General features: G+C 43.3%; 1 protein-coding gene across 1 annotated transcript in view; it reads right to left on the bottom strand.

Annotated features, from left to right (window-relative positions):
* Positions 1 to 16,787, bottom strand: part of MMRN1 (multimerin 1) — a 169,076-nt gene extending 152,289 nt beyond the window's left edge. The window contains exon 1 of the mRNA XM_077277211.1: positions 16,238 to 16,787. Within this exon, the coding sequence (XP_077133326.1) occupies positions 16,238 to 16,737 (500 nt within the window). The 5' untranslated portion in view covers positions 16,738 to 16,787. The remainder of the gene's footprint in view (positions 1 to 16,237) is intronic.
* Between the last annotated feature and the right edge of the window lie 2,230 nt (positions 16,788 to 19,017).

Here is a 19,017-nt window from a genome sequence, read left to right as displayed (position 1 = left end):
TACTGCGTGGGCTGTGCTATATATTACGTGGGCTGTGCTATATAATACGTCGGCTGTGTTATATACTACGTGGCTGCTATATACTACGTGGCTGTGCTATACACTACGTGGCTATGCTATATACTATGTGGCTGTGCTATATACTACGTGGCTGTGCTATATACTACATGGCTGTCTGTGTTATATACTACGTGGCTGTGTTATATACTACATGGCTGTGCTAAGCGCGATGTACATACATACATACTGTACATATTATAGAATGCCCGATGAGTTAGAATCGGGCTACCATCTAGTATAAAAATAAACTAAGTTCTCCAAAATCTTTGTAATGAAAACAAAGGAAGTTCAATCCTTGTTCTGATTTTCAGGTTTAGAAAGAAGAAATGTCTCCAAAATACTAGCTTCCATTATATGTTTTATGCTGGAAAATCCAGTAAGCAGCAACCATTACATTGAGTAATTTTTTGTTTCCATGTGTATTTTTTCCTTGATGCACACAAAAAAGTTTATTAATAACCATGGCCATAAGTTATTACAGGGATGAAAGCCTCATTGGAGCTCATCATGAATACATTCTGCCTGTACTTCTGGTGTTCACTGCTAACATCTGAGATGCCATCTGGTGAAGCATGGTGAATAGAGGCAAGTGATGCAGTAGAATGTTGTCAGAGGGAGTAAACATGTGGCCTTCATAGAGAAAAGTATGTGTTTTATACAGCATGCATTAATATTATTCATTGCTCTACTTCGCTAAAAAAATTAAATAGCGCAATACCATGTTTCCACAACTCACACCAGAATAACCAATGAAAAATAAAGTAACAGACATTCAAATGTTTTTAAGTATATATGCATATATTAAGGGACCCTTAGCAATTCTGTTTAGCACTGTGGAGGAACCTTTTTTCTACTAGGGGGTATTTGGATAGTTATACCATCATTTGCAGACCATACAAAATTATCAATTTAAAAATGATCCTGCTCTATTTGGTCAATTAACTGCTTATCTTTGGTAAAGCATTTGATATTAGGGAGATTGATGATATTGTTACTCGTAACTGTTTTGTCAGGTTTGCGTTGGTCAGTCTGGTGTGCAGTCGAGTCTTTGCGATGATAGGTTTTGAAAAAAAGTCTTGCAGCAATATGTTGTTCAGAGCACAGGTGAATATTTCAATGTATGGCTCCTCAAAGTGGAAAATTCAACACTGCTCACAATGTTTATATAACTCAGGAAATGATAAGAAACACTGAGGTTCATATTTATAAATTACGGTTATAGGATGTTTTGCCCCCAGCAGTTCGCCCCCAGCAGTTCGACCCCAGCAGTTCGCCCCCAGCAGTTCACCCCTGGGTACATTTCGCACCCGCACATTTCTTTCCCAGCATTTGGCCCCCAGGATGTTTCATCCCTGCACATTTCACCGCCGCACATTTTGCCCCTGGCAGTTCGCCTCCAGCAGTTCACCACTGGGTACATTTTACCCCCGCACATTTCATCCCCAGCATTTGGCCCCCAGGACGTTTCGCCCCCGCATATTTCATCCCCGCACATTTCGCCTCCAGCAGATCGCCCCCAGCAGTTCGCCCCTGGGTACATTTCGCCCCGCACATTTTGTCCCCAGCATTTGGCCCCCACGATGTTTTACTCCTGCACATTTCACCCCGCACGTTTCGCCCCCAGCAGTTCGCCCCCAGCAGTTTGCACCCAGATGTTTGTACCCTTGTGGTTCATGAATTCAAGTCCGTCATCAATGTTTTGCCCCCAGCAGTTCGCCCATTTCACCTCTGGATGTTTCGCACCCGGCAGTTCGCCCCCGGATGTTTGTACCCTTGTGGTTCATGAATTCCCATCCGTCATCAATGTTTTGCCCCCAGCATGTCGCCCCCAGCAGTTTGCACCCAGCAGTCCGCCCCCGGCAGTTTATACATCTTAGACCTGTTCAGTTCAGTTCGGGCAGTTCCGTCCCAAACACACAAGAAAATCCGGGTTCGGATTCAGCACCCCCAAACTATCATCTCCATTAAACTCTGTCCACCACATCCTCATCACTGACCAGATAGTAAAATGAAAATGTATATATTGCTACTTACCCCTTTGCTCAGGTACCGGCAGACGCGGAGGGTCCTTTTCAGTCCTTTCGATGCACTTCCACATTGTGTGAATATGTCATAGTACCCGAGGGAATCCCTTTCAGGATTCCTAGCTAGGGATTCCCTTGGTCAAGAAGACTCTCCAGCTGCAGCCGCTAACCAAGATGCACTTCACAAAAGACGCACAAAAACTAAGGATTTGCTTCATTTAGGCATTCTTATCTACATACCAAGCGATGGTATGATTAAGACTCGGGAGAGTCAAAACGTCATATTCTGTTACTAGATTTGATCGCTTTTCCTTATGTTTGTAGAAGTTGCTCCCATGTGTTACTTATATTGAGTTATGTTGAATAAACTCACACTATTTTGCATAAATAACCACTAGAGTGTGCGGTGTCTCTCAAATAATAAAATAAGACTCTCCACACAGGTCGGGACCTCAGCAAAGGGGAGAGAAGTGATTTTTATTTTCTGATGAGCAAACTCTGAACATTGCCTGTTTGGGGTCGGTGTGGTTGAGCCCGATCAGGCAATGTTCGATACGAACCCTGAGCTTTCCAGATTGGGCTTGCTCATCACTAGATACAGTATGATATGTAATGGATGACAAAAAGAAGCCATTAAGTGTAACACCACTAGTACATGACAGTAAAATGATGGTCACTTGTCTTAGATCAGGGGTGTCAAACTCATATTCACCAAGGGCCACACCAATTTAATGGTTGTCCCCAAAGGGTCATTTGTTACTGAAAGACCTGATGCACACAACCGAGTCCCGTCCAGAACATGCATTTCTCTGCACAGAGCAGTACATGCCCCTGTATAAGGCATGTCACGGTGGATCAGCTCTTTACCAGGTGCTGTCATATCTTCCCTGGATCTCACTGAAATCATGGAGAGCTATGGCTGCAGATTCCAGTCACTTGTCATTGTCATTGGTGCTGAAAGTTGCTGATAAACAGCTGGTTCAATGCAGAATACAACTGGACCCTATTCTTGGCCTAATCTGAGGAATGGGCATCAATAGAAAAAGGGATCTTGAAGTGAGAATACCACTGTTATCTGCTGCTCCATTCTTTGGTATACTGGCAGTGTGTTCTGTGAGGGCTAATCCCAAAACCACCCTTCTGAAGACCTGCTAAAGAGGTTCTGTAGAAGCTGGTTAACTGCCACTTTAGTTCAGCAAAGCCAATATCTCAGTTCTGCAGAGATGGTTGGTGGGATTAACCCTGTAGTCAGTCAACAATCCCCCTGCTTCCATACATAGCCTGCATTAAAGGGGTATTCTCATGCCAAACAGCAAAATAAGGCAGCATGCTTTCAGCAATCATTTTGCGGTAAGCATGCTGTCGATCTTCCCCTCCTAGTACTTACCTAGAGGTCTTCTGCTCATCTTTGCCGGATCTTCTCCTGGCTGTGTAGGCTGGCGATCGCCATGCTGGATTCGCAGGCCACCACAAGTCCTCTCCTTCTTCCCAGCATCCTCTTCTTCTGCCTGATATCATCATGGCACTGCGCATGCACAGCAGTGCCTTGATGATAAGAGAGGCATCCTGCCCTCTGGATTAACTGATGAATGGGGCAGGAGTGACGTCATGTCAGTGAGCGGCCTGGAGACATTTGGCCTCACTGCCACGGCATTCATCATGCTTCATGGATCAGTGATCCAGGCAAGATAAAAAGACAGCCAGAAGCAGGAGAAGACATCACGGGGAACTGCTAGACTGCAGTCCGTGACCCAAGGAGCTGCAGCTGCGACAGGTTAGGCTACTTTCACACTAGCGTCGTGCACTGCACGTCGCAATGCGACGTGCCGACGCAACTACGCTAGCGTTGAAAGCGCCGCACAATGGGGGCAGCGGATGCAGTTTTTCAACGCATCTGCTGCCCCATTGTAAGGTCCGGGGAGGAGGGGGCAGAGTTCTGGCCGCGCATGCGCGGTCGGAAATGGCGGACACGACGCACAAAAAAAGTTACATGTAGCGTTTTTTTGTGCCGACGGTCCGCCAAAACATGACGCATCCATCGCACGACAGATGCGACGTTTGGCAATCCGTCGCAAGCCGTCGCTAATGCAAGTCAATGGAGAAAAAACGCATCCTGCAAGCACTTTTGCAGGATGCATTTTTTCTCCAAAACGACGCATTGCGACGGAGGCCAAACGACGCTAGTGTGAAAGTAGCCTAAGTATGTCAGGTTTTTTTTTGTTCTAGGGTGATAATACTCCTTTAAGGCCAGCTAGAAGAGACACTGAGTGAGCTGCTGAAATGGCAGCCACAGGAATCCCCAGCAATTGGGGTCCTGTATATTTTACCCCCAGGTATGTTCAGCCCTAGATGTTTTGTTCCCTGCATGTTGACCCCAAAAGTTGAGGGTAAAAATATCTGGGGTCAAAATGTTAGGGGCAAAACATCAGATGGAGACACATCCAGGGACCAAATGCTGTAGGAGAAACATTTGGCGGTGAACTGCTGGGGGCAAACTGCTGGGGGCGAAACATTGATGATGGACGGGAATTCATGAACCACAAGGTACAAACATCCGGGGGCGAACTGTCAGGGGCGAACTGCTGGGGGCGAAATGTGCGGGGGTGAAATGTGTGGGGAACTGCCAGGGGCGCACTGCTGGGGGTGAAACATTGATGACGGACTGGAATTTATGAACCACAAGGGTACAAACATCCGGGGGTTAACTGCCGGGGGTGAAATGGGTGAACTGCTGGGGGTGAAATGTGCGGAGGCATAATGTACCCAGGGGAGAACTGCTGGGGGTGAAATGTGCGGGGGTGAAATGTACCCAGGGGTGAACTGCTGGGGGCAAACTGCTGGGGGTGAAATGTGCGGGGGCAAAATGTACCCAGGGGCGAACTGCTGGGGGCGAACTGCTGGGGGCGAAATGTGCGGAGGCTAAATGTACCCAGGGGCGACCTGCTGGGGGCGAAATGTGCGGAGGCGAAATGTACCCAGGGGCGAACTGCTGGGGGCGAACTGCTGGGGGCGAACTGCTGGGGGCGAAACATCCAAATCCCATAAATTACATAGGGGATGCTGAGGCTGATGTACATACATCATATGGAGTTCACTGAGGCTAGTGTACATACATAGGATACACTGCATGAGTTGCATACATCCCACTGGAGACTGCAGCACAAGGTAAAACAAGTGAGATGGAAGAGCAAAGTGTGGTTGCTAGCCAGCGCCAGGACATAAGTGTGTTGCGTGCGCTGTGATGTCCAGTAGTGAATGCTGCCTGCACAAACTCTAGGGAAGAATTAAAGGACCGGTGGCCTAAGCACTGCATCTCCAAGGATTCGCAAGAGGTTCCTCATTACAGGTGAATGGGGTGGAAGATTTGGGGAAGCCTGTAGTCCAGCCCTGCAGTGTTAAAGGGAATCCTTTCATGTCCTTTGTAACATGTAAATTGCCCCCAGTGCGTTGTTAATGATGCAATGTGCATCACTAACACACTTTTTTCCATTAAAATTGCCGCCATAATCCCTATAAAAATGCACCTTATATAGTTATATCTCACCTGCACATTTAAGTCATAGGGGTGTGCTTAATTGCGTTCAGTCAGGGTTGTCCATGCCCACACAATTTGAATTATGTTCTCGAGGTTGTACCAACTTCACTGTAAATCCCACGCTTACACAGTGTTGATTGTTATGTAGTGCTTGCACAGTGTGTATTGTGAGAGCCGTGCTTGCGCAAAATGTAAATGTTGAGCCGCACTTGCGCATTGTCCATCGGCGATCTGCACATGTGCCGTTACAAGTGGCTCTAGCTCATGCGCACATAATCAGTGAAGCTGGGAGCTACAATCAGCTTCAGTGCACACGCGTGGGGAGCTGCACATCATGGCGCATGCGGGGATCGCCAATGGACAATGCGAAAGCGTGACTCAACAGTTACATATTGTGGAAGCGCGGCTCTCCCAATACAGACTGCACGAGCGCTGCAAACCAATAAACATTGGGCAAGCACAGGATTTACAGTGATGTCAGCGCAACCCCGGGAACATAATTCAGATTGGGTGGATGGGGACAACCCTGTCTGAACATAATGAAGCACAACCCTATGACTAAACGAGCAGGTAAGATATAACTATATAAAGTGTATTTTTATAAGGATTACAGCTGCAATTTAACTGGAAAAAATCACTAACAACACACTGGGGACACTTTACGTGCTACAAAGGACATACGGTAATTGAAATTGTTTGGGATTATTCTCTGGTGCAAGCAGACAACCAGACACACCTTCAATCGGAACAAAAGCTGCCAAAACACATCAGATTCACCCACAGTACAAATTATAGCATGACACAGCAGCAATCAGCCATCCATGAGGTATCAGGGTCTGGGCCAGCATTTACAGCTTTGAATTAAACTTGAAATTAAGACAAGGTGGGTGAGGGATCGGTATAGGCCTGCTGTACTGGGAGCCCTGATACCACATGCAACAGCTAATCCTGCTTCCATGCTCAGCCACACTCAGGTGACACAAATATCAGTTTCATAGACTAATATTGTCATAAAAATCTAAGGATAGCAACATGGGTAGTTGACTCAAAGTAAGTGGAGGCCTGATGGTTTTGGAGTCCTATTGCTACAGGCAATATGCATGAAGGAGACGCAACCAGAAGTCTACACATTTAGTGGCAGACATCAACAAAGTGGCATCATTTTCACCACAGAAGAAATAATATAATGGGGACCGACAGGACTTCCACTACACCTAACCCAGCAGATGTACACTTGAAAACCCAACCAGGAGTGTTCACATTTCTAAAAATTAGTGGCAGACATCACCAAAGTGGCATCAATTTCACTACAGTAAACATAGTATAATAGGGATCAACATCTCTTCCACTACAGCCAACCCATCACACAGACACCCAACCAGGAGTGTTGACATTTCCAAAATAAGGGCCTGACACCACTGAAGAGGCATCAATTTCACTAGAGTATAAATAGTATAATGGCGAACGATATCTCTTTCACTACAGCCAAACCAGCAGATGGAGAGACCCAATCAGGACTCTCCACGTTACCAAAAATTTTTGGCAGACACCACCAAAGTTGGCATCAATTTTACAAGAGTAGAAATAGTATAATAGGGACCGACATTCATTCCACTACAGCCAACCCATCACATGAACACCCAACCAGGAATGTTCACATTTCAAAAAATTAGGGCCTGACACCACTGCAGTGGCATCAATTTCACCAGAGTAAAAATAGTATAATAGGGACCGACACATCTTCCACTACAGCCAATCCAACAGATGGACACCCAACCAAGAGTTTTCAAATTTCCAAAAATGAGGGTCTGACACCACCGAAGTGGCATAAATTTCACAAGAGTAGAATTAGTATAATACGGACCGACACATCTGCCACTACAGCCAACAAGATGGAGACCAACCAAGATTGTTCACATTTCCACAAGTTTGTGTTAACATTTGCAGGAGTAGTAGCAGAAACATCAGGCACAGAAGCCACCCTAGAGATATCACAGAATGCAATTATGCTAGATTAATGCAGCACACTAAAAAATGCAACATCGCCTAGTCTATACAGTCTGCAATTGGGGTGCAAAAGTCCTTGGAGATCCATGACTTGTTCATCTTGATGAAAGTTGGTGCTCTACACTTTCAGGGGACAACCGGATGCGCTTATCCATCAGGATACCACCAGCAGCGCTGAAGACATGTTCTGTGAGAACGCTGGCAGCCGGGCATGATAAAACCTCCAAGGCGTGAGAGGCGAGCTCAGGCCACTCATCCATGTTTGAAGACCAAAACTATAGAGTCCAAACCCTCCTTGATGGTATTGATATTCAGTTATAGATACTCCTGCACCATCCTCTTCATTCAGTCACCATGTGTCAGATTTGGACTCTAAGGTGCTGGTGCACAAGCTTGTCTAAAAAAAAGTGTCAAAGGACTCACAGAAATTGCTTCTTCCACTTACACAACTGCTGCTGCTAATGTTTTGGCATTTACGAATTGACATGTCGGATGTTGGAAGTGTAGAGCTGCGGTGTACACTGTGTGCCTTACTGCTGTCTTGGGGAAAACCTTTCTTAAGGTTGTGTAAAAGCATGTTTCGATACTCCAGCATTTGTGGGTCCCCTTCAAGTGAGGGAAACATCTGGCAAAATTTGGTCTTATAACATGGATCTAGCAAAGTGGCCACAAAGTAGTCAGCACTATTTCAAATCATAACTATACGGGGATCATGTTGCAGCAAGAAGGCACTCATATGTTGGGCTCTTCCTTGGGATCCAAGACCATGCTGTGTTGGTGGCTTAGTAACACTGATGCTTGTTTTCTCTGTCCCAACCCACCAACCAAGAACAACAGAGAGGCAATGATTATCCTCTTCATCTCCTGACAGTTACTCGCACATCACCTCTTCCTCCTTCATTTGTTCCTGGGATCTTGCAACTTCACTTACAGTTTGTCTGTTATTAAAAGCCCCGATCAATCACAGAAATCCACCCTCCCTTGGCAACCGCCTGTCACGGGGTTACCGCGACAGTGTGGAGTCAGAAGACTGCAGCATCTGATTGCTCCTACGCCTGCGCTGAGAAGAAGCACTTCTCCTTCATTTTGAATGTGTTTAATTCTTCTGGCAGAACAGGGGTTAATTGGATATGTTGGAAATCCCAGTGCTCACAGCTAAACTTGGCTAGCCACTCTTTTCCCTTTTAAAATATGGGCTCTGTTACAAATCCTTGTCAGAGCAAGCATTTGCTGCATAGCTAATGGAGAGAGAGAGGAGTTCATATGAGAAGCTGAGTTGGAGGAGTTATCTGTGACATTTGCCTGTTTTTTATGCGTAGTAATTCCCTATCCTTCTCTATTTTGGTTTATTCCCCTACCTCCATGCCCCAGTGCTTTCTTCTGTTATATGTGAGGGAATATTTTGTATGCATGGAGTTTCCTGTGTGTGTTGCCTTGTTTGTTGGTTTGGTGTACTATGGTGCACAGTAGCACCCCTCTTCCCTGGGTGGGGGAAGAGAACAAAAGGTGGAATAACTCAGGAGAAAAGGTAAGGTTGGAGGCCCCGGCATTTTCACCTTCGGAAGAATCCCAGGGAGTAGGACAAGCTAGGGCACCCCATGTTGTTAGGGACAGGGAAGAAGCTGTGTCGTGACACTGCCTGTGTGATGACAGTATGGAACTTTGAGACAATGTTATTCCTTCCGCATCCACCTTTGCTTCCTCCTTTTCTTCTGGGACCACCACTTCCTCCCAAAGGCTATTCAAAGTTTGCTAAAGCATATAGATGACCAGAATGATGATGCTGATGATGGCATCATTAGCACTAACCATCTTAGTAGCCATTTCGAAACTGTGCAGCAAGGCACAACGCTCCTTAAACATAATATACGCCACGTCCATACTGCGCTGGCCCAGGCTATATGACTTGACATATGTGTGAGGGCTTGTTGCTGCTGCCACAGTCACTGCAACATGTGCAGAGTGGAATTCCATTATGTTGGCACATTGCATATCAACCTGTTAACTGGCATGGACAAAGACTTCTGTATCGATGCTAGTTGATGACCTGAGGGGTGCGAATGGCAGAATTTAGCACACAGCTACTGTGCATCTGCAGCAGCTGTGCCACCAGGTGGAGGACGTGAGCCATGCATGGCATGTGTGTGAGCATGCCTCTGTGTAGGGCTGCCACCTGTTTTGCAGCATTATTGGACATGGCATTCCCTGGATGCAGGTTCAGGGGAGACAGCAATTGCTCTAACTTGGCCTGGAGAGCTGTCCACAACTCTTCAGCTGTATGACTGCGATCTTCAAGGCATATCAATTTTAACACTGCCTGATTGTGGTGAGCTCTGGTTGCGCCAAACAGAGGTGGTGGGGATTCACTCTGCACTGCTTCAACATGTAACTCATTGAGGCAGAGGTTGAGGGCACAGGTGGAGGCCCTAGAGGAGGGGGAGGAGGCATAAGCAGTGGAACAACTGTGAAATATAGAGGATTGTCCTGCAAGCCTTGGGGATTCCAAGACTTGTTGAGCAGTGCTTGGCCCCACAGCCACCAGTCACTTAGTGCCCAGTCAGCGAGATGTAACACCCTTGGCCATGCTTACTCATCCAAGTGTGTGTGGTGAAATGCATGCAGGCAGACATAGATTAAGTTAAGGAACGGGTGATGTTGTCTGAGACATGCTGGTGTAGTGCAGTCACAGCTTACTTGAAAAGTAATGGAGACTGGGAAACTGGTACTGGGGGACTATGATGACCATCAGCTTTCGGAAACTGTCTGCATCTACCAGGCAGAAAGGCATTATTTCCATGTCCAACTGATTGAAGATGGTAGAGTTCAACCTCTTAGCTTTGTCATGTGTAGGAGGAAACAATCTTTTTTGTGACCACAACTGCGAGACTGTGGGCTTGCTGCAGTGCTAAGAGAGGGCAGAGTATGGGGAACATGACAAACTGCTAGACCATTTGGTTGGTGCTGGCGGAGATGTCACGGTGGATTGAGGAAGTTGTGGTGTGCTCATTCTCTGAGATCAGTCAAAAACAGCAGGCATGTCCACTTCCGTTACAGCTGATGTCGTGCTCTCAGACAGCATGACTGGAGCGGGTAAAGAACCCAAGGTGCTGAGGTCAGAGACCTGCATCACAATAATTGGCATGGTAACAGAGGAGAAGGAAGAAGCAGCAGATGCAATTAATGGGGCTGCTGATGGTTGTTGAGGTTCACTGGTCCACATTTTAGCGCATAGAATATACTCAAAGCGCCAAACAAGCAGTCAAAAAGTCCCAATTTATACAAACATGCAAAAACTTTATTCAAAAATATAAATTTAAAACAGGTATACAGCATGGCAGGCGAAAAAATCCCCTCCGTAAAAACCCTACATATATCAAAAAGGACAAGATAGGGTGCACGTGAGTAATCCTAGACAGTGATCTAGGAGTCCGTATTAGGTAAAAAACTACATCGAGCATATTTAACAAAATGTAGGACACCTGTCAAGGATACATGTGACCATGGTTATACATATAGAATTAATACATACCACAATGGAGGGTCACAGTACACGTTCACGCCGTTCCCGTCCACCCCAACGCGCGTTTTGGCGACTACCTTCCTCAGGGGGTGTTTCGGCGACTACCTTCCTCACCCCCTGAGGAAGGTAGTCGCCGAAACGCGCGTCGGGGTGGACGGGAACGGCGTGCACGTGTACTGAGACCCTCCATTGTGGTATGTATTAATTCTATATGTGTAACCATGGTCACATGTATCCTTGACAGGTGTCCTACATTTTGTTAAATATGCTCGATGTAGTTTTTTGCCAAATACGGACTCCTAGATCACTGTCTAGGATTACTCACGTGCACCCTATCTAGTCCTTTTTGATATATGTAGGGTTTTACGAAGGGGATTTTTTCACCTGCCATGCTGTATACCTGTTTTATATTTATATTTTTGAATAAAGTTTTTGCATGTTTGTATAAATTGGGACTTTTTGACTGCTTGTTTGGCGCTTTGAGTATATTAATACTATGTACTATTGCAGTTGTCCAAACATGGTCCTAGTCTGTCTTAGTAATTATTATGGCTATATAAAAGTGATAGAATAATGAGACAGATTATGTATTCCACATTTTAGCGCAGTGAGATTCCCAGAGTAATGCATGTTGATTGCGCATGTGAAGGTTCATACATGTAGTAGTCAAATTATTGCACTTTTTCCCTCTACTCAGTTTTTTTTGCAAAGTTGGCAGATTACTTGAGTTTGCTCATCATTTGCAGTGTCAAAAAAGACTCAGGCTAGGCAACCCTTACCACTCCTTCAAGCTGCAGACCCGTGAATGCTGCTGTTCACAGCCAGAGTTATGGCTGAGGATGCATTGCTCATCGTGGCTGCATCACTACGTGTCTGCAACGTATGGCACAACTTAAACTCCTCGTCTTCCTCCTCCTCAGATGAACTACTCATCTGTATACCTCTTATGTTCACACCAGGTGGGATCTACCACGTCATCATCATCTTCTCTGTTATCATATTCCTCACCCTTAGAGTGTCACGGGTGTGTTAGATGCAACTGTCAGTCACACTACATCTGGCTGCAGAAGGTATCTGCGTTTGGCATTGCAGACACCTTCTTAATCCTTCTGACTGTTGAACCTTGCGTCAACCTCCCTCTGTCTCTAATTGACACGCCTGGATCTTGGTATTTATAAACTCCCAGTCTGCTTCAGGTAGTCGCCGAAGATATTCACTTTTCCCCTTGTGAAGGTTTGGAGTTGTAGCAGTCAGCTAACTTCCTCTCTGCTGCTCTTGGATGATGTTTGGTATGATCTCCCTTGAGTTTGCTCAAGCTAAGTTCCTTTCTCCTTGTTTGTCTTCCTTGTTGTCTTTAGTTATCAGTGGGGACTGACCAGTGCCATTCCTCTCTCCCTATTCAGGGCCTAGCTCTAGGGATATACAGTGCTTAGGTTTCCTGCTTGGCGATTGATGTGGAACCAATTTAGGGAAGATAGGGTAGGCAGGATGTTATAAGACCTGCCTAGGGGTCTCCACCCTCCCATTCCCTATTGTTTGGGCTTCCTTCCCCTCATCCCCTCGTGTTGCAATTAGTCCTTCCACACTATGTGTGACATAGAGTCACACTCCTTCTCTTTCTGCCCTGACAGCACAGTACAGTCCATGTGAGCCTCAGATATGTAAGCCTCATCATGATCACCTCCCACCGTCCAGTAACAGAAGTTGTCAGTTGTCTTTGAATAGGATGTGACAATGGTTCACTTGTGCTTTCATAAACAATAACACCTACCTCACACACACCTTGAACACCAAGCCTAGTCCCCCTTCCACCGCTACCTCACTTTTTGCCAGTCATGTTGCTCAGATAGTGTGGTAGGAGAACCCTATTAGCAACAAAAAAAATAGATTTTTAAATCTGCACCAGCTCTGTAAACAGCTGAATTTCAGCGGCAGTAAGCAACAACGTGAAATATGGCATGCTGAATCGCTTTAGTCACAGAAGAAAGAATTGTTGGAGTGTGGATGAGGCCTGTATGACAAAGAATATATGCTCCAAGCAATTTTAAAATTAGATCTCGTCTACTGCATGACGTTAGTAACCAACAACATTTTTTCTGGCCTGTGGATGAGGCCTGTATAACAGAGACTAGATATTACAAAAAATTTCCAAGTGAAATCTCCCCTACTGTAGAACGTTAGAGACAGCAGAAATTTTCTGTTGTTGTTGGGTGAAAACTGTATAAAATAGACTAGATGCAACAAACAACTTCAAAGTGAGATCTCCCCTTTTGATTGGTAATACAGGCATTTTTGTTATTCAATTCAGGCACTTAGCCTAGCTTAATTTCACAACCAGAAAATTACAACTGTGATGTGGAGGGCTTTATCATGGTTAGTAACAGAATTTTTTTATTTTTATATGTGTGATGTATACAGACAGCATAATTTCACCGCCAGAAAATTCCAACGGGGGACATGGAGGGCTGTATCACGCTTAGCAATAGAATATTTTTTGTCCTTTATGTGCATGAGCTCTGCAGACAGCTTCATTTCAGCACTACAAAATTACATTGTGGGATATGGTGGGCTCTATCACATTTAGCAACATATTTCTGCTTTTTTAATGTGCATGAGCTATGCAGACTGTGGAATATCACTGCCACTAAATAGCAAGGTGAAATATAGCATGGTGAATCATGGTAGCAAGTGCCAAAAAATATTTTTTTTTCATGAACAACAGCTCAAATCACAGAACAATGTCACCACACCACTAAATAAGAAGGTGGGATATAGCATTCTGTTTCACATTTAGCAACTAAAAAAAATAAGATGTAGAATGATTTTCTCATGCATGAAGCACAATAGAAGCAGTGCACAACACCCTTGTATAACATATGCCGGCTTTGTCTGTGAAACTCAGTAATGGCACAAAAAAAATCTGCTGGAAGGTCTATTTTACAGCCACACAGGACACTAGCTAGCTATAATATCTGACTAATAAACAACCGCCTAGCTAGCTACCTAAAATCTACCTGCAAATATTGTCAGCATCAGGAGCAGCCTTCCTGCACTGTTACAGTGTCAAAATGGCACTAAAACAAGATGTCCGCTCTTTTTATGGAGAGGGACATGTGATTTTAGCAGCCAGACCCCCTCCTCTTGTCAAACATGTGCCCCACGCTCATCATACCACACCATTGTCGTAGCCAAAATGCTGAAAATACCTTAGTGGCAACCTAAATATTTTCCCGCACTTTTTACCGAATGGTTCCTATTTTTTTCCGTTTTTACAAAATTGTGCCCTTGTTTCCAATCATGAATCTGAATTTCCCATATTCATGAAGAATTTATGTTTGGCGATCGAATTTCGAACAAATTTGCCCATCACTACTAGCCACACAGTATTCCCTTTCTTTTCACAACGTTTGCCAATTTGCAGGTTCTCCTCTTCTTTATCTTTTAGATAGAGGGTATAGTGACACCATTTTGATGCAGCCTAGTGATGTAATTATATAACCTTACTGTCATTGCCTTTTTATTATAAGCTTGGAAACAGCAGGATTTAAGCAGGGCATCTATTGTGCCACCATGTATTAGGCACTCAACATATTTGCACTAGTGGAATGAACACTATAATTATATTTATCCTTGAGCTCCTTCGGTTCAGGTGGTACCCCATTTCTCATTGGCATCTGCTTCTTAGGCTAGGTTCAGATTGCGTTAGTGCAATCCGTTTAGCGCGAGCGCTAGCGGATTGCACTAACGCAATGTCTTTTTCAGGGCCGCGTTCAGGGGTCGCGTTAACGTCCCCGCTCTCGCAGATCCCCGATCATGACACGCGCTAGCAATGCGCTCTAACATTGCCGGCAATGGGAGCGCTAACGGACGCGGTGCACGGCGTTCATTTCACTGTGCAACGCTGTCCGTTAGCGCTATCCCATTAACGCAATGGGAACCTAGCCTTAGTCCCATTTATAACACAAAAGAAATGGATGAAAATGCTCACTGCTTACCACTAAAGTCATTGATTGGCTTAGTGGACATTTGAGTCCATTTCCAGTGTGTCTAGGACTAGTCCAGGTAGAAGAGACCACTAGAAAATGGATGAGTCCTAGAATGGGACCTGTGAATAATTGGTGCAAGTGAGTATCATTTCTTAGATTATTTTTACAGCTCTTAGGCCTTGTAAAAAGTATTAAAGTATTTTAATCACCTAGAAAACTGCCTAAATTTACATTTGGGGTTTTCATTGGTTTTGAATCATTCTTTAAAAATAATTTACTTAATGAATTCTTACACTGCATTATTATCAAGAATCAAAAAGGGGAAGGATTTGTTAAGCAAAATACAATAGTATTTGGGAAACTGATGTGTCAAAAAAGTGAAGTAGATAATGCAAGGTTGACGTCAACTTAATTTTATTTTGAAGTTGAACACTTTTTATGCCTAACCAGACAGTTTTGGTAAGAAATGTGCATCAACATTTTTAGCAACGTGAAACATTTTAATATAATGTTTGGAGCCATGTGTGTTTATTATTCTGCAATCTACTCTTTAACAACACAGACACTGCGATATTTACAGAGAAAACTGGTCTTACAGAACAGCCACAGTCTCATAACAGTAGCAAAATACAAATACTGTCAAATGAACAATCTTCTTTTTAATCTTCGATAGCTGCGTAACAGTAGACGACAGACAAAGAAATTCCATTTACCGATCGAAAGGCAAAAAGCAAAAAAAAGTTAAAAATGTATTATTATTAATAATCCCAATAATAATGCTACATATTTTACATTATAAAGCACTTACTGTTATACAATTTATATGTAAATATATTTTTCTTAAAACTATTATTTTCTATAGAGTCCAAGGATTTAAACTAAAAAATATATACAGCAAACTTTAACTTGACACTTAGCATGTTACATGCAATAATGCTGTAAACTTTTACTTGATATTTACAATGGCATAGAAGAAAGTTTGTGACATCTACATATTTTGCAAACATAGTCTTCTGTGGAATATTATATAATTCAATAAAAAATCACCTATTTCTGGCTTTTTGAGAAATCATTACATGTCAAAACTAAAGAAAAGGTATCTTACTTTCCTCTTGTTGTTTCAAAGCTTGGCTTCTGGTTGTTCTTATTGATGTAATTCAGTCTGGAGGAACGGTCTGGTTGTTGTTGGACCTCCTTAACTTGTATAGTTTCTTTTCCGGTGGTCCCATCCTTTTCACCACTGGATTTTGTAGGTTCAATTTTTGCTGTTCCAAGAGTTTTTGTTGGCATCTGCATAACCTTTTTAAATAAGTTGTACTCTATTTTTGCACTGGGTAACAATTGTGAAGTTGTAGTTGCATGTGGTTTAGTAGTGGATTCACCTTCAAACAAAGTAGATTGATCAGTATCAATATTTTGGGTGGTATCTGTGGGAGCTTTACTACCAATATCAGAGAGAAGCTTCTTCACATTGGAATCCACAGGTTCTGTCCATGGGTGCTCAGTAACATCCAATGAATCCCCTCTGGTACTTCCACCATTGATGTGCAGAGTGAGACAGATGGTCAATAGCAAAACTGGCATAATATTCAAGATGAAATTCATATCTCAGGTTGGTTCGCCTCTCTTATGTCTCTGTACTCTATCACATCTGTTTTTGCTCTGACTGAACTCTAGGTTTGCATGACAATTATCATTTTGCATACAAAGGAAACAGGTTGTAACTTGTCAGTCATATGCGGAGGAAACTCTGCTTCCTGTTACTGTGAAACACTTTGTACACCCATCTGTATGGAAGTGCCAGAGAAAGGTTTAGAATGGGAAATATTACAATGTCAGAAGAGAAAGTGGAACATTATTGCATCATTAATTGAGTAAGAGAATGTAAACAGAATTATTTGAAAATTTCTGAACTTGAATTTCCACCCTTCAATATAGCTTCTTCTTTTTCTTCTCAATTATTTTTTTTTAATATAATCTGTAAAGTGGAGATTTGTTTTTGTAAAACTAACTTTTAAATCCACTATATAGAAATTTATTAAATAAGCAACTTTCTGACTGGTACTGGTGTCTGAAATATAAAGACTGTATAGAGCTGTTATGGGGTTTTTAAATCCTGGACAACCTCCTTAACCCACCACCGCTACAGCCAGTTTTCACCTTCCTGACAGCACCTTATTTTCTTAAATCTGACGTGTTGCTTTACGTTATCATTGGAATGTTTAGATTTATCACAATGATACTGTTTTTGCTTTTTTGTGATGCAGTACATTTTATTTTATTAGTACATTTAGGTTATTATATTTTGTGTTTATATTTGAAAATATTTGAAATTTCCCCCCAAAATGCATACAAAATACCATCTTTCAACATTTTAATTTGTATGTGTTGTAGCTGTTTTTGCTCTGATCCAAAGTCACATACAGCGATTCAGCAGTGAGGCTGTATTAAGAGATAAGGCCTCAAATAACAAGTGATTGGAGAAAAGAATGCACAGTGTCATGCTGCTGCAATGCAGGTAGATGCAAGCTCCAGATGGCAATAGAGTTGAAGAAGGGTTGCACCTAGACAAGCAGGCCTGTCATACAGCAGCGAGGTTGCCACTAGGTGGCAGCAGGAAAGTCAAACAGGCCGGGTCAATATAGTCAGTAGTGCAGTACCAAAGGAATAGACAAAACACAGAGTCAGAGACAAGCCAAAAGGTCAGTAACAGCCAGGAGCAGATAAGTCAAAGACAGAAGCAGGTCAGGATACAAGCCAAGTCAAAACCAGGAAGTAAACACATAAAGGGGAAAACACTGAGTCAAGGTGGGGATAGGGGAAAACAGAGACACGAGTTCAGGAAGCTAATGCAGCAGGACAAATCAGGATATACCAGAGTCAGCTACACACACCGTAGGCTGAACTATAACTGACATGGTCTGCAGGACACAGCAGAGATAAATAGCAGAATATGAAGCCAGACTGAGGCTGAGAAAAGTTAACCCCTGACATGATCAGACCGGGAAAAGGGAAGACAGGACTCAAAACACAGTCTGGATGATGACAGTGAGCAAGTAAATTTTTGATAACTTCCACAAGAATACTGTCTCCAATATCTCCATGCTATCTACAACAATGTAACTCAATGTAACTCATGTAGTCCCCCCATTACTCTGTTACTCAGGTCATGATGACTTTCTTTTCCATGTACCCATAACATGTTTTACGTAATCTTAAAAACATTGCATATGAGATAACAAATATAAAATCCTTGAGACTATGAAGTTGGGTAATATAAAACAAAGTTTAGAACAGAGAGGAAAAAATATTAAACTTCTGTATCAAATTCCCTCCTTTGTAAATGGTGTAACCTTATGCCACAGGGTTAGTTGGTGTCCACAAAGGAGCTACTGTCTCATCAGTCTAGTACCCATAAGTGAGCTCCCTGTCCGCTTCGCCCATCCACCCTTAGTGTGGACACCCACTTATCCCATCAGCAGTGGCTATCTGGGTCTATGATACTCTACGAACGGTTCAGCATTAGATTCTTTTTTTACACATAAATTATTCAATAGCTTAGATAATACTTATATCAGTGCTTTTATGGCTAAATAGATCAATAAACAAAACAATAAAATCTACATGCAATTCTGCACAATGCCACAAATCCAACCTGCTAGGCCACTAAACCAGTTGCATGGATTTAAAGGGAGAATGTATCCCTCCACCAGGAGTCTCTGTTTGCACTTTGTTGCTTTGACAGTATTTGTCTCTAAGTTCACCTCTTTTTTCGCTGTCAGGTAGTCTAATACTATAGAATGATGGTTAGTAACTATGATTAATTTTTTTGTATTGTATTAGTCTAATTAAGAACCTCAAGAACCTGAAAAATTTGATCATGCA

Source organism: Ranitomeya variabilis, chromosome 1, assembly GCF_051348905.1.
Source record: "Ranitomeya variabilis isolate aRanVar5 chromosome 1, aRanVar5.hap1, whole genome shotgun sequence".
NCBI classification, from domain to species: domain Eukaryota; kingdom Metazoa; phylum Chordata; class Amphibia; order Anura; family Dendrobatidae; genus Ranitomeya; species Ranitomeya variabilis.
The sequence above is the reverse complement of the archived record's forward strand: the minus strand, read 5'-3'. Positions and strand labels throughout refer to the sequence as shown.